Source organism: Barbus barbus (genome assembly GCF_936440315.1).
Source record: "Barbus barbus genome assembly, chromosome: 17".
Classification (NCBI taxonomy): Eukaryota; Metazoa; Chordata; class Actinopteri; order Cypriniformes; family Cyprinidae; genus Barbus; species Barbus barbus.
The window spans coordinates 28,778,493-28,795,102 of record NC_136745.1 but is presented as its reverse complement, the minus strand read 5'-3'; the positions used below and the strand labels follow the sequence as shown (position 1 = coordinate 28,795,102).

At 35.4% G+C, this 16,610-nt stretch overlaps 3 protein-coding genes across 4 annotated transcripts; 2 read left to right on the top strand and 1 right to left on the bottom strand.

The window, feature by feature from the left end:
- Nucleotides 1-830: 830 nt before the first annotated feature.
- Nucleotides 831-3,585, top strand: LOC306883518 (glucosamine-6-phosphate deaminase 1). The gene is made up of 7 exons (XM_079438821.1): nt 831-950; nt 1,320-1,457; nt 1,542-1,643; nt 1,726-1,908; nt 1,980-2,164; nt 2,946-3,120; nt 3,227-3,585. The coding sequence occupies exons 2-7, from the start codon at nt 1,334-1,336 to the stop codon at nt 3,265-3,267; spliced, it is 810 nt and encodes a 269-aa protein (XP_079294947.1). The 5' UTR covers nt 831-950; nt 1,320-1,333; the 3' UTR covers nt 3,268-3,585.
- A 907-nt stretch (nt 3,586-4,492) lies between these two features.
- On the top strand, nt 4,493-9,430 carry LOC306883517 (NEDD4 family-interacting protein 1-like). Its single transcript, XM_079438820.1, has 8 exons — nt 4,493-4,696; nt 5,963-6,050; nt 6,138-6,268; nt 6,352-6,439; nt 7,192-7,316; nt 7,445-7,511; nt 8,337-8,443; nt 8,595-9,430. The coding sequence occupies exons 1-7, from the start codon at nt 4,667-4,669 to the stop codon at nt 8,441-8,443; spliced, it is 636 nt and encodes a 211-aa protein (XP_079294946.1). The 5' UTR covers nt 4,493-4,666; the 3' UTR covers nt 8,595-9,430.
- Nucleotides 9,431-11,055: 1,625 nt separating this feature from the next.
- Nucleotides 11,056-13,852, bottom strand: LOC306883233 (putative fibroblast growth factor 1). Of its 2 annotated transcripts, XM_079438357.1 has the most exons (4): nt 13,475-13,667; nt 12,028-12,131; nt 11,851-11,939; nt 11,056-11,762 (listed from the first exon to the last, which is right to left on the bottom strand). In XM_079438357.1, the coding sequence occupies exons 1-4, from the start codon at nt 13,605-13,607 to the stop codon at nt 11,735-11,737; spliced, it is 354 nt and encodes a 117-aa protein (XP_079294483.1). In that variant the 5' UTR covers nt 13,608-13,667; the 3' UTR covers nt 11,056-11,734. The 2 variants fall into 2 exon arrangements, with proteins under 2 accessions (XP_079294483.1, XP_079294482.1); XM_079438356.1 differs by having other exon boundaries at nt 11,056-11,939; nt 13,475-13,852.
- Between the last annotated feature and the right edge of the window lie 2,758 nt (nt 13,853-16,610).

Genomic DNA, 16,610 nt, shown 5'->3' with positions numbered 1-16,610 from the left:
TACTTTAACATAATGCAAAAGCATGTGTTTTCAAGTTTGCTTCGCTTATTGATTTATGAATACATTTACACGTTACTTCAATGCATAGGCCAGGTGAATATAAAAAGTGTTACAATGTTTGTCAGGTTTACCCAAGTAATCAGTGGTGCACATAGGTTGTAAATGCTTTATTTCACATTCACCATCTTTGTCTTTGTTGATCCCGGATCCAGTTTACTTGTGTTAACATGGCACATTGTATACAAAAATTGATATTCAGTTAATTGAAGTACTTTATTTTCTCACGTTTTGCATTCAGCCCTCTTACAGATTGATATTCCACATAAATCAACTTTATTAAAAAAAATGGCACCTAAGAAATTACATCATTTGGACACTTGCAACAGCATGACAGCAAGTAATTAAGCTAAGCTTGATCATTGTTACCCTGTTACCAAGTTTTATTAAGATCCATATACATCCATTTATCATTAACTACAAAACAAACGTTGGTCCCACACTAGCAAACTTAAATTAGGCTAAATTACCCAGTATGGTGTAATTTAATTTTAAAATGTTTAATTCTGTTAATGTTTTATTCTGTTTATATATATAGCCATCTAAATCACACAAATGAGGGTTTTAACTTTGTTGGAAAATGTTCCAAAACCTGAAGAAACAGACAAAATTAATGGTGAATTAACGTCTCATACAATATACAGTTGTTTTTTCAGGGCCCGTTGTTCGTGGAAAGTGCTTTATAAACATTAATGGATTAATAAGCTATTTTAAAGTGTATAAATCCTGCCGAATTTGCCAAATTAGTTTTTTTTAAATCATTCCTATTTTTTGATGACGCCATGTGTTTTACACACAATCCTGCGTGAGATGTGTTTCCTCTCGATCACATGATCATGTTCCTCTGAGCTGTTCTGTGCTGCTGGAAGAGTTGCTCACAAACACATGACCTGGTAAGTGTTTATCAACTCAATACGACAACCTTTTATGTGTCTTTTAATATATTTTGCATTGATTTCAGTGACATTTGTTTTCTGGTCACGTGTTCTATATATATTGTAACCCAGAGCAACCGATTATAGTTTGTTTTTATTATTAAATTACGTGTTGGTGTGTCAAAAAGTGTCGAAAATAGCTTCAATAATCTGTCGCATGTTTACAGTTGCGGACGGTAAAGTCTCTACTGTGCACCTGTGAATATCACAGTGAAGTGTAATAAGCTACAACTGTACTTCCGTCTTAATGCATGGACGGTGCTAAAGTCTGGAAAAGGCAGGACTGAACACACACTCCAGGTCTATTTACCTGTTTGCTTCTCTCAGACACAGATAAAGCCATGAAGCTCATCATACTGGATGACTATGCCCATGTCAGCGAATGGACTGCCAAATACATCAGGAACAGGATCAAGAAGTTTAATCCCGGTCCTGACCGATTCTTCACCCTGGGTCTTCCAACAGGTAGAGTCATAAAAAATGCACTGTTTTGCGCAAACACGTTCATTTGTAATATAGGCCTGTTCATATATTTCCTGTGTTTTGCAGGAAGCACTCCGCTTGGATGCTACAAGAAACTGATCGAGTATCACAAGAAGGGAGAAATATCTTTCCAGTATGTGAAAACATTTAATATGGATGAGTATGTAGGTATGTGACCGCTCGTTTATGCTTGGGGATCAAGGGTTGAACTGCCTGTCATATATTTAGTTGAACACTGAACTTGTTACAGGACTTCCTAGAGACCATCCTGAAAGTTACCATTCGTTCATGTGGAATAACTTCTTCAAGCACATCGACATCCGAGCAGAAAATGCTCACATCCTAGACGGCAATGCATCCAGTCTAGAGAAGGAGTGTCAGGACTTTGAAGCCAAAATCAAAGCTGCTGGAGGAATCGAACTTTTTGTTGGCGGTAAGACAGTCGATTGAACTTTGACCTGTGAGTGCACCATTAAACAACACTGGCTTGTAATGGTGTTGCAGGTATTGGACCCGATGGCCACATTGCGTTCAATGAGCCTGGATCCAGTCTTGTGTCCCGAACACGTGTTAAGACCCTGGCTATGGACACGATTCTGGCTAACGCTCGTTTCTTTGATGGCGATCTCTCTAAAGTCCCCACCATGGCGCTGACGGTCGGTGTTGGCACAGTGATGGATGCTAGAGAGGTACAAATATTTTCCTAATGCACTATAATTACATCTATTTCTCTGTATTCAAACAATGCCTTCAAACATCTATTGCAAGCTACTTTATATGCAGTGTAGCTTGCAAAAAAGCGACTATTTTATTTACAGTACATACAATGATGCTTAAAAATATATAAATAAAAAATATATTTAAAAAAATGTAAAAAAGATATTTATAATAATGTGCATAATCAAAATTAGCAACATGTCTCTGTTTTGAGACGTGCACACTATTCTGAGTTTAAGATATCAAAAATATCAACAAATTGCGTTCTCTAATTGTAAAGAAAACTGCTAGATTTACAATTTTAATAATGGCGAGATCAGTGTTACATTTAAAAGTAATGCATTACAATATTGCGTTACTACTTAAAAAAGTAACTGTTACTTAGTTACTTTTTTATAGAAAGTAGTGTGTTCGTGAAAGAATTGGATCATTGAAGATCAGCAGCAAAGACATTGATTAATAAAATGGCATTTAATACATAAAGGATATTTGTGTTAACTATTGCATGTTCACACAACGCCTCTGAACTTACTCCCAATTTCTTTAAACGTGACGACAGGAGAGCTGTCAGTTAATAAATGGGAAACAAAGTAACTGGTGTTACCTATTTGAAAAAGTAATCTGATTACGCAACTCGCATTAACCCCAACACTGATCTCAGTTTGTGAAATGCATCCATTCAACGGCATCAGCGGTTGTGGGCTGATCTGAAACAATACAAGGAACGCTAACATGATTATATGATATTTTCAGGTCATGATCCTTATCACTGGCTCACATAAAGCGTTTGCGCTCTATAAAGCCATAGAAGAGGGAGTGAATCACATGTGGACGGTGTCAGCGTTCCAGCAGCACCCGCAGACTGTGTTTGTGTGCGATGAAGACGCCACACAGGAGCTGAAGGTCAAAACGGTCAAGTATTTCAAAGGTAACACTGACTTCTGTGGTTTTGCATTGCTTTCTCTCTCTACTGAGGGAATGAAGTGAATACAGGGATATCGTGCATGTAAGAAAATACCATAAATGTTTTTCAGGCATTATGGATGTGCACAACAAGATGGTGGAAGAGCTGTAGACTGATGTTAAGAAGAATGGACACAACAGATCTGTGATTGTGTATTTAGCCAAATTGTACTGTTTTTATATTACTTGATTTCTTTTATTAAATCTCTCAATACCTGATTGAATTAAAATGTGTTTATATAATAATCGATGTGACCAAACAAATAGCAAATTGATGAATAAATAGATTTATTACTGTAAATATTTATCTTTGGATTGATGATTTGGTATTTCAGTATTTATGTTGTTATAATATTTAATATTGCCTTTTGTTTTTATAGTTTTATTTAATTTTTTGTTGTTTATATATTAAAGTACATATACATACATACACCTTTATTTTTATTTCACTTTTATTTTTATTTTTATTTTTATTTTTTCAGTTTCTTGCCAAGGTAACATTTCTAATTTTCTTTTTTTTTAATATTCATCTATTTATATTTTAATATATATTTTTATTTTTAGTTATCAATGACAACACTGGTGGAGGAGGGCAATGACATGTTTAACTGTACAAGAAATACCTTTTTTTTTATTGTGTGACACTATTAGACTAAAGAGACATTTCCCATCATGCAGGTCATCCTGCTAAAAAACCAATAGAAGCCCAATGAAAACCATCACAGAAATTCCAATGGTTTCCATTAAAAACCATTAGCTTTTTCCAGTAAAACCAATACAAAATTCCTTTTTGTAGTGTGTTTTGGCCATTTTTCCAATAGGATTTTACATCCCACCAATAGAATCCATCACATACCAGTAGACACCATTATAGTTTCCATTAAAACCAATACAATTCCCATTATAACCATTACATCCATTACATTTTCTGATGTGTTTTGGGCAGGGATAAAATCATTTCCAACAGCAAAGGACCAAATAGGCAGTTCAATGTAATCAAGTTCATACATGACTGAGCCTAAATAACTTAGTGATTCACAGTAGACGTGCCCTGCAGGGTACAAAAGACTACACTTACAGAAATCCTGAGTGTTTATTACTGTACTGGGACTGAACTAATCTCTCTAGCCACTGCAAAGACAAGAGAAAATATAAAAGTTCAAAGGTACTTTTAGCTCGACAGTAAATGGAAATTTCTCTTTAATTGGTTGCATAATCTTTGCACTGACATAAATACACCCATGGGCTGTGCCCAAAACCTAGTGAGCTGCCTAATTAGACCACGTCGAGGCACGTCTATAACAGAGCTAGTGTGCTGTCTAGGTAGGGAGCACACTAGGCTTTGAGACACAGACAGACTGAGCAGTCGCCATTGTTTGGGCTACAGATTAGCCTAGTACTGTCAATCTCATAGGAGAATATTTTAATTAACGAGCAGTCAGTTTGAGATATTAAGTAAAAGTTAGGTTAAACTAGTGATCATTACTGTATGAGTGATTAATAGCGGAAGAATGACAGATCAGAGGAGTGGATATCAGCAGGTAACAAACACGATTAGCTCATTTTGAGGGTCTTGTTTTTCTGTAAGGTTAATAGTTTTATAAACATATATCGAGTCGATGAGGTTTTGCTAATAATTTCGCAGACTCTAAACTGCAATGTTTTGAGAGGAGAGAGGATAAAGTCCGATGGATTAATTAGCCGCTGCTTCAGTTAGCATTAGCAGTGACAACAACCCGGAAAAACAAGAGCTCACGATGATTAAATCGACAATATCAATACTTTATTATGGATGATCGATATATTAGGTTGTCAAGTGATATTTGATATCATGTAAAACAGTGTTAAAGTTAAAGAAGACCTATTTAGTTTTGTGAATGATCATCTAAATCATATTTCAGCACTATATATATGTATATATATATATTATTAATTCTATATTAAAATGTTGTTTATCTTTGTGTATATATAAATGTTTGTTTATATATATATATATATATATATACACGCACACATTCGTTTTTGTGAATTGTGGGGATATTGCATAGTTGTAATGGTATTTTACTGTACAACCCATATTTTCTATCGCCCTACACCTAAACATACTCCTTACAGGAAACTTTCTGCATTTTTACTTTCTCAAAAAAACTCATTCTGTATGATTTATAAGCCTTTTGAAATATGGGGACATGGGGAAATGTCCTCATAAATCACCTTCTCCTTGTAATACCTGTATCATACCCATGTCATACAAATTTGTGTCCTCATAAACCACATAAACACACACACAGTGTATCTATATACACTATATGGACAAAAGTATTGGCACCCCCTTCTAATGAACAGGTTTGACTACTTTAGTAATTTCTATGAGTACAAATCTTAATGTTTAAGCATATAATGATATTCTAGAGTATTGTGTACTTCTAATTTTATAGCAACAGTTTGGACAGGACCCTTTTCTATTCTAACATGACAGTGCTTCTGTGTATAAGATGCGGTTCAAAAAGACATGATTGATTGAGTCAGTGTGGAAGAACTTGACTGGTCTGCAGAATCCCAGCTGAACACCTCTGGTGTGACTTTATATGCAGACCTTGAGCCAAAAACTCATCACCAAACACCAATGACTTGTACATACGTGTGTGTGTGTGTGTGTGTGTGTGTGTGTGTGTGTGTGTGTGTGTGTGTGTGTGTGTGTGTATGTATTCTGATTGTATTATTTAAAATGTTACTTTCATCTTCTATTAAAAATCATATTGTTGCAGTATGATATCAGCAGCTTTGTTTTTGTTTTTGTTGTGTAGCTGAATAATGAGGAGGAGTCAGCAGAGGTGTTTCAACAAGCTGCGGATGTGCCTCCACCGTACAGCAGCATCACAGCGAGTAACGCAGGTAACACATCTGTCCAGTTCCACATCTGCACTGCATGCCAGAAATAACTGCTGCGTCTGTCATTAATCCTAACCGCTTTCTCTGTAGCTTTCTTTGAGTACAAAGAGGACGAGGTTTACCCCAAACCCCCGTCATACAATGTTGCCACGTCACTGCCGTCATACGACGAGGCTGAGAGGAGCAAAGCAGAGGCCATCGTTCCTCTAGTCACCGACAGGGTGAGCGTTTGTGATTATTTTAGAGGTAATTACAGTTAATTAAGCACTCTTCTGACACATCCGTGCTTGTTCCTCTACTACAGGACGAGGACTTCATTGCCAGAGACAGCTTTGATGATACGGATCAACTGCGTGTTGGGAACGATGGGATATTCATGCTTACATTTTTCAGTAAGAGCACACAGTCCTTTGATGCAGAACAGTTGTTTTTGGTCTTTTCTCTTTCTCTTTATGATACACTTAGTCTGCTGTGGATTAATAATAATTGGGCTGATGGTATGGGTGTGCGTTATTTATTATCTGCGATAATAACGTAATTATCGAACAAAAACACGTCTTGAGTCCAAAAGCATTTACTGCATGATGAAGCCTATTAGAATGCAGTTAGAATGACCCCATAATTAAATAAATTCCTGTTTTTATATTTATATAGTTAATTAATATCACCCGAGCATCAGCAGTTTTCCTAAATATTAGCATGTGATCACAATCGCAAATGTGATATTAAGTTTATACATCAGTTAAAAAAATTTCATATGGATTGAGTGACATTTTGAAACATTTTTTCTGTTTCGCCTACGAAAATACTTCCAGTCAGAGCCAGAGCAGAACATTTATGCGTCTCAGAGCAACACTGTGGTGTTTCCTTTCTGAATGAATAATTTAACAATTCATTTGAGTCGTAGAGGCAGTCACTTGCTTCAATGCTAAATGAATCGTTTGAATGAATGATTCAATGAATCGCTCATTAAGACAGGGACTTAAGTCACCTACTGGTGGTTTTAGTGTCATTTATTTATCCATAACAGGCCTAAACCAGCCAAAGTACCAGCACACAAACACACTCAGCAAAATATTAATTTTTGTCATCCAAAAAATTGCATCAGATATGTTGATATCTCTTCATTTCTTTGCGTCATCAGTGGCGTTCCTGTTTAACTGGATTGGCTTCTTCCTGTCCTTCTGTCTGACCACGTCTGCGGCTGGACGCTATGGGGCCATCTCTGGGTTTGGACTGTCCCTGGTCAAATGGGTCCTGATTGTCAGGGTATGACATGTTCCATATTACATCATATGTTTTAAAATATTTATAATTTCATATGATTTTATTAGTGCTTTTTATCAGAGGATAAACAACACTCACCTTTGCTTTCTGTGATTTTCTTTTCTTTTCAGTTTTCTACCTACTTCCCTGGATATTTCGATGGCCAGTACTGGCTGTGGTGGGTTTTCCTTGTTGTAGGTGAGTGTATATTTGCACATTAGTTTAAATAAATGCTATTACACTGATTCATTAAAAATAATAGTTACAGTAATAGTTTTCCCCAAAAATGAAAATGTTATGACAATTTACTCACCATCAGACCAATCATGATGTAGATGAGTTTGTTTCTTTATCAGATTTTTGGTAAATTCATCAGTCTATCACTTGCTCAGCAATGGATGCTCTGCAGTGAATGGGTGCCGTCAGAATGAGAGTCCAAACAGCTGATAAAAACATCACAATAATCCACACCACTCCAGTCCATCAGTTAACATCTGGAGAGATGAAGCATCCTTCATTAAACATTTTCTGTCCAGTGAAAACTCATCTCTTCTGAATCAGGAGAGAAATATGCACAGGTCAAGCACTGTTTACAAGCCAAAACAGTTCTAAAAAAAGGATGTAACAGGAAACGGACTATTTCACTTATTATGAATTATGGCCTCATATTTTGGCCAGAAGTGATGGTTTAAAGTTAAAATGCCTTATTGATTAATTTATTACAAACAAGCAGCTTTTCACTTAGTCACAAGTCATTAACTGATGGACTGGAGTGGTGTGGATTATTGTGATGTTTTTATCAGCTCTCATTCTGACGGCACCCATTCACTGCAGAGCATCCATTGCTGAGACACTGATGCAATGCTACATTTCTCCAAATCTGTTCCGATGATTAAAAAAATCATATCTTTAACATTATTACTTTGTTGACATAATTTTATATAATTACTTAAGTATTATTCATTTATATCTTTTTTATTAAAAATTAATATATTACAACTAATGTCATTTTTATTACACCAGGATTCCTGCTGTTCTTCCGGGGATTTGTTAACTATTCCAGAGTTCGCAACATGGCAGATCATTCCATGTCTACCCTTCCTCGAACCCGAGTTCTTTTTATCTATTAGGTAAATCACAAGACATGATTTATTTTTTTTAGATGAGGTGTGTTGCATTAGGGGAAAATCAATTAAAAGACAACCTTTCAATGATGTAAATGATTGCGGACACATTAAAATGAAGGTGAAGTGCTTTCTCTTTTGATTTTGTGATCAATAGATTAAAATCTCAGGATAAATTGCAAAATGAACAAAACGGCAAAGTCAAAGAGCGCCACCTACAGATTTTTTGAATCTTCGGGACATAAACAACAACACATCTGCTTCAGACGCCCTTGCACTTCTCAGTTGTTTGCATAATGCAACTAATTACATTGGCATTTTTGACTAAAGGATCCGAATTCCTCCAACCATTTATCAGTGCTTAATTCAGTCGTTCAGCATACATTCATTATGCAGTTAGAAACTACTTCCATGTGCATGTGCTCCAGTTAGCCATCAGAAAATCTGTTTTTGTAAAAATCCCAGTCAGTTTCTGTGGATTTTCTCTTAATTTGTGGGAAAGTTGTAATTTTACTTTGTGAGTAAATCTAGTAACTGAACTTTGTGAAGCAGAACAAGAGTATGTATTTACAGTATGCGAGAAAAGAGATATTAAACATTATAAACATGCACTTTCAAGATATAAACAGAACAAGATACACAGCGCGACTGCCAGGTCCTTGTAAAGCCAAAAGCATATTAAAAGTTTATTCAAAAATGTCAGCTTGTTTTAAATGACTGTCACCAAACGGACCAAAATACTCTTATTATGTAAAAGGATTCATAGCAGTTCAATATAAACAGCAATTAAAGCACACCTGAATATGTAATGAGCTTAATCAATCAGTGTGAATAACAGATTTTATGATGCCAAATGTAGCATTCGTTGATCTTTTTATTTTTATTGAAGACTTCAGTATGGGATAGTGCTTCACGATGTGTTGTTTGTGATGTCATTTGTATGTTTTACACTTGTCAAGTAGCTTTTAATAAACGTAACATCTATGGCAACACCACAGATCACTTGTGTATTTGTCAGTATTATACACTACCGCTACTAGTGTGTGGTTGTAGATTTGAACATGTCTGAAAAGTCTCTCATTCTCACCGATGCTGCTTTCATTTATGTTGTGAAATATTATTTAGGGCTGTCAAGTGATTTCAAAATTTTAATCTACTGTAATTAATTACATTAGCCTAATTGCTAGTCACATCAATTTTCGCTGAGATATTACCCCACAAATTGTTAAATCATTGTCTTGGATGAGAAAAACATTGTATAAATAATGATAGTAAATGTGGTTGAATTTTTTGTTTAATATTGAAATATGATTTTTATTTTTATGAAGTGATACTCTCAATATGAAATTAAAACTGCCAGTAGTCGAGTCATTCAGCCGATTAGTTTAATGATTAATTTAGAAGCAAATTCAATCTTTGAATGGGTCACTGAATCATTGCTTCACTTGATTTATTCAGAAACCGTAAAGGCACAGTCCAAGCAAAACCAAATAATATTAACAATATTGAATCTAAAATTAAACACAATATTAACTATTGTATTAAATCAACATCAGACTGTCAAACAATATCACATGATATAAATATAAGACTTTTTCTTGAATTTTAGAAGCATATAACTGTATTTGAATAGGCTAAATCACACATTCAGTCAGTCATCCTGCATCAGTTTCGTCAGCAGCTGGATCAATGCAGGTATTAGCGGAGTGGGCTGATTTTAATGCATTATTTTTTCTAATTTAACAGCATCAATTTAGTGCGCTAAATCAACCGGCCTAATACTATTACAAAGGTTTTCTATTTAAATACATTTTAAAATATATTTGTTTCCTGTCATGACAAATCTGAATTTTGAGCATCTTTACTTAGTCACATGATCCTTGAGCATATTCTAATTTTTGATTAATAGGGAAGTTCAAAAGAAACGCGTTTTGATCATTTTAATTAATTTAATGCAACCTTGCCTTAATTAACCCCACCTTCCAAAAAAAATAAAAAATCTTATCGCCCCAAACTTTTAGATCCTCAACTGAAGGCTCTTAACTATGTATGTGTTAGTAAAGATTAACTATGATTTGTTGGTTTGGTGACTTGTGTATTGTAGTATTTATAGTAACATTTACCATTTATTCATTTGCAGTTATTATAATTTTACAAGAATATACTTTCAATGACCACACACACACACACACAGACACACGCACACAGACAGACACACACACACAGACACACACACACACACACACACACACAGACAGACACACACACACACAGACACACACACACACACACAGACAGACAGACACACACACACACACAGACAGACACAGACACACACACACACACACAGACACACACACAGACAGACACACAGACACACACACACACAGACAGACACACACACACACAGACAGACACACACAGACAGACACACACACACAGACAGACACACACACAGACACACACACACACACACACAGACACACACACAGACAGACACACAGACACACACACAGACACAGACACACATACAGACAGACACACAGACAGACACACACAGACACACACACACACACACACACACACACACACAGACAGACAGACACACACACACATATATAGTACATGTCCGTGAGGAGATTTATTGTGTAACATGATCCAGAAAGGTACAATGACAGCACAATAACATTGATATTTCTGAGCTGCTCATGAACAGAAAAATAAAACTCAATCAGACACACATAATTACATAACCATAAGAAAATACAACATGAAATGTCATTTGAGATTTTTCGGACAGAAGAACTCGATTTAAAAATAAAAATAGATTGCTATTCTGGTAGTTTTATTCTATATACTATATCTTTCTTTGTCAGTGCATATTTAAACAGTAGATTTTGACACGTTTCCATCTAAGGGTTAGTAAACTTCTGCTAGTCTGCTTATGTTGTATGTTTAGCCATCTGACAGTGAGTTAGATGCGGTTCATGTGTGGTTAGTACAGTAATCCTGTGACTTAACAGTGGGTTAAATGGTGATTCACTAACACTTACAATAATGTCCTAATAATTCAAGTTATCTGATGCATTAATGAACAATACATCTGTTACAGTATTTTTGCTACAGTAAATATACAGTATTTATTTATATTATCTAACATTAGGTAATGAAAATGTAGCTTTATTGTTAGTTTAGATCCATGAAATGAATGAATTTAAGAGTAGTTAAGTAATGTTAACAAATGGGATCTTATTGTAAAGTGTTAGCAGCTATTCTGTGATTAAATATGATCAGGTTTCAGGCCTCAGTCCTTTGTCTGGTCCACCTGTCGAGGGAGAAAGAAAATGGCCTTTTGTCCAATGTGTGTTCTTGGACCGCGTTTCATTTTTCCGTTCTTTTTTATTCCGACGTACCAGTTTTCACCGTGCTTTTGAGACTGATACGTGTTGTAGTGGTTTTCCTCCATCCTCTCCAAGAAATAACTTTCATCTGTTACTAATGACTGCAAAGACAGAAAGAACATGCATCAGATAAAAAAATGCTGATGTAGTTTTGTGCATTTGTATCAGAAGGATTTCTAATAGACTTACTGAAGCGTACAGATTGCCGTCTTCATTCATAGAGAGGTAAAGTCCTGTCTTTGCTCCTTCAATGACCACCACTCCTGGACTTGTTGCTTTTATGCGCAGTATGCCTTTAAACACACACACACACACACAGTAAGACTGTTGTAAATATGGGAGGATTATTGAAAATGATACAGAACAATCCTACATTCCAGAACAGTGTCCAATATCCACAATATCAGAAGATCAAGGACAAACATGTTTATGGATGAAATTAAGTTTTCAAGCAAAACATACAGCAGTGTAAATCATTTTTAATGTCAATTTAAAACAGTCTAAAAGATTTGAATACTATTGAGCATTAGAGTAGACATGCTTACAGGTTGATGTACATAGTTTGTGTGTGTGTGTGTGTGTTTATGTGGTTTATGAGGACACAAATTTGTATAATGACATGGGTATGACAGAGGTATTACAATATGAAGGTGGTTTATGAGGACACTGCCTATGTCCCCGTAATTCAAAAGGCTTAAAAAAACATACTAAATGGTGTTTTTTTTTTAAATCTAAAAATGCACAAAGTCTCCTGTGAGGGCTAAGTTTAGGTGTAGGGTTGGTGTAGGGCAATAGCACACACAGTTTGTTCAGAATAAAAACCATTACGCCTATGGAGAGTCCCCATAAACCACAAAAACCAACATGTGTGTGTGTGTGTGTGTGTGCATTTGTTCACTACTCACTGCTGTGTGTGTGCACTTGGATGGGTTAAACGCAGAGCACCAATTTCGAGTATGGGTCACCATACTTGACAATACGTCACGACTTTAGACTTTATGTATATAAACATATTTTTCTTGAATATATACATGTGTGTGCATTTATATATACATAATAAATGTGTAATAGTATATATGCTATGTGGGTGTGTAATGGTATATATATATGTTTATTTAGTGTGCGCGTGCGTTTAATAGTATACAGTATGTTTATTTAGTGTGTGTGCGTGCGCGCGCGCGCATGTGTTATATAGTATATATATATGCTTATTTAGTATGTGTGTGTGTGTGTGTGTGTGTGTATAAGCTAACTGAGACTTATAGCACTTGCATATAATTTATCTTTTGTTGGTTTTGATTGCTTTCATTTATAAGTGGCTTTGGATAAAAGCATCTGCTAAATCACTAAATGTAAATATATATAGGCCTATAGGCTATGAAAGATAGATAAATAAAATGGTAAATTACGTAGCCTACTCAGTACAGTTTAAGTAGGCCTATTCAATTTTTTTAGAACTAACATGTTTCATCAAGAGCAATATTGAGGAAAAATAATTGCCCTTTTAAAATGAAAATGTCAACAATTCTTAATTGCATCAATCCCCATGATATCTACTTTATTCTCATTCTGCCGGCAGTCTGATAGCACACTTGCACTATTGAGCACCGATAAACGCGTTATCATCGCAACTCACTGTATTCGTCTTCCTCTCGCGCTCCTGCCACGCTTCCGTCCTCCGCGAGCCGCAGGTGAAATCCTCCGTTCATGCAGTACAGCCGCGCGAGCTTCTTGTAGTCGAGTTTCACCGCAGGATCGGCCTCCGTCATGCCTACTATTCAGTGCGCTCTTCTGAGCACTGGCGCTGTTTGAAAACTGAAAATGGCCGTGTCTCACTCTCAGTCTGGAGAGGCATTTCTGGGCGGCTGGCTCGGGACGTGCATACGACGGACGAAATGCTGACTAGGTAGGCAGCTCCGGAGGATTGAGACACGGTTAATAATGCTGAAGTTTGTTTTGATTACCCCGAGACTCTGAAGCTGCCTGGGCTGTTCAGCAAGACCCGTCTCATTATAACATCCCAGGGAAAAACGCACAAAATGAGATTTTGTTTATATAATATATATATTTTTTTATCTATATCATATTACATTTAGATATACATTTTTAGCTTTTTCCCCCAAATGTATGTAATAATGTCATCTCATAACAATATTTAGGTAAATAATACTTGTTTAAATAATTTGCTTCATTATCACATAGTTTGATTATATGGGCCAATTACAAATCTTTTAAAAAGCTGCCAGGTTCTTAAGAAATGTAATCAAATTGGTAGCTTGGTATATGTGACCCTGGACCACAAAACCAGTCATATTTTTTTTTAATTGAAATATATTGATTTATACATCATCCAAACGCTGAATAAATATGTTTCCATTGATGTATGGTTTGTGAGGATCGGACAATATTTTGCAGAGAGACAACTATTTGAAAATCTGGAATCTGAGGGAGCAAAAAAATAAAACATTGAGAAAATCATCTTTAAAGTTGTTCAAATGAAGTACTTAGCAATGCATATTACAAAGCAAAAATCAAGTTTTGATATATTTACAGTAGGAAATTTACAAAATATCTTCATAGAACATGATCTTTACTTAATATCCTAATGATTTTTGGCATTAAAGAAAAAAAAATTATAATTTTGACCCATATAATGTATTGTTGGCTGCTGCTACAAATATACCCCAGCGACTGACGACTGCTTTTGTGCTCCAGGGTCTGTCTCTCTCTCTGCTCACTCACAAAATATCGGCACCCTTGGTAAATATGATTGAAGAAGGTTGTGAAAATTAATCTGCATTGTTAATCCTTTTGATCTTTTATTAAAAAAAATTCACAAAAATCTAACCGTAACCTCAAATACACGGACACAATTATTGACACCCTTAGAAATTCTTATGAGTAAAATATCTCTGTAGTATACTCCCATTCATATTCATATTTTGAGCACTCCAGGGTGATTATGAACATGAAATTATCCAGCCATGGCTTCCTGTTTCACAGAAATATAAATAGGAGGGAAAACAAAGCCCAAATTCCCTTAATCATCATCACAATGAGAAAAACCAAAGAATATATTTCTGATGTTCAGCAAAAGATAACTGAGCTTCACAAATTAGTGAAGTGGCTTTAAGAAAAGAGCTAGAGCAGTGAAAATGAACATTTCCACCATCAGGGCAATAATTAAGAATTTCCAATCAACATAAAATGAAACCGCCTGGAAGAGGACGTGTGTCTATATCGTCCTAATGCACGGTGAGAAGGAGAGTTTGAGTGGCTAAAGACTCTCCAAGGACCACAGCTGGAGAATTGCAGAAAATAGTTGAGTCTCGGGGTCAGAAAACCTTAAAGAAAAATGGTCAAACAGCATCTACATTACCACATGTTGTTTGGGAGGGTTTCAAGAAAAATTCTCCTAGCTCATCCAAAAACAAACTCCAGCATATTCAGTTATCAGACACGACTGGAACTTCAAATGGGACTGGCTTCTATGGTCAGATGAAACTAAAAAATGAGCTTTTTAGCAGCAAACACTCAAGATGGGTTTGGTGAACACAGGGATAAAAACTACCCCAAGACAATGAACATACATAATGAACATATACAATGAAATATACTGCTGTATTTCTGCTGGAGGTCCTGCACATCTTGTTCAGACACATGACATTATAGATTCTATCAAATACCAACAGATAAAAAATCAATAAGTGATTGACTCTGTTAGAAATCTTATAATGGGCCATGTTTGGATCTTCCAACCGTACAATAATCCAAACACAAACCTCAAAAACAACACAAAAATGAGTCACTGAGCACAAAACCAAGCTTCTGCTGGCCATTCCAGTCCTCTGACCTGAACCCTGTAGAAAATGAGTGAGGTGAACTGAAGAGAAGAAGCAGTGAATCTGAAGGATCTGGAGAGATTCTGGATGAAGGAATGGTCTCTGATCTCTTGTCAGGTGTTCTCTAACCTCATCAGGCATTATAGGAGAACATTTAGAGCTGTTAAACTGACAAATGGAGGTTTCAAAAAGTATTGAATAAAAGGATGCCGTTAATTGTGGCCAACGTGTATTTGAGAAAAGCATTTATTTCAATGATATTTCCTCCCATTTTAAATTCTTATTATCCAATGAAAGGTTAGATTTTTGTGAATTGTTTAAAATAAAAGATCAAAAGGATTAACAATCCAGATTAATTTTCACAGCCTTTGATCATATTTATCAAGGGTGCCAATATTTTTGGCCATGACTGTGTGTGTATATATATATATATATATAGATATTATTTGAACTGAACGGAGCTGGACGATGACATAACTGAATCAATAAAGAGCTGTCTTTACTGTTTTGCATTATTTCACACTATTGTTCCTATTGAATACTGTAAATCTGCTTTGACACAATCTGTATTGTAAAAAGCTCTATATAAATAAAGGTGACTTGACTTTACCCAAACAAAGCATGTCTTTTCAAAAAGGCTGGTTACACAGCTATAATTTGCTTTAATCACTATAATATACGAGTATAATTTGCCAGATTAAGTTTTATTTTGGATTTTAACAAAATCACTTCTCTGCCCTTTTATATATATATATCTATATTCATATACATATATACATTACATTGTCATTATTTGATCTTATATCGTCACACAACAAACTCGATTGCAAAGATTAAATTTTTTTTGTAACTGGCCCATAAAATAAAACTATGTGATAATGAAACAAATTCTTTAAATGTTATAAAGAAAAAAAAAAAAAAAAAAAAAAA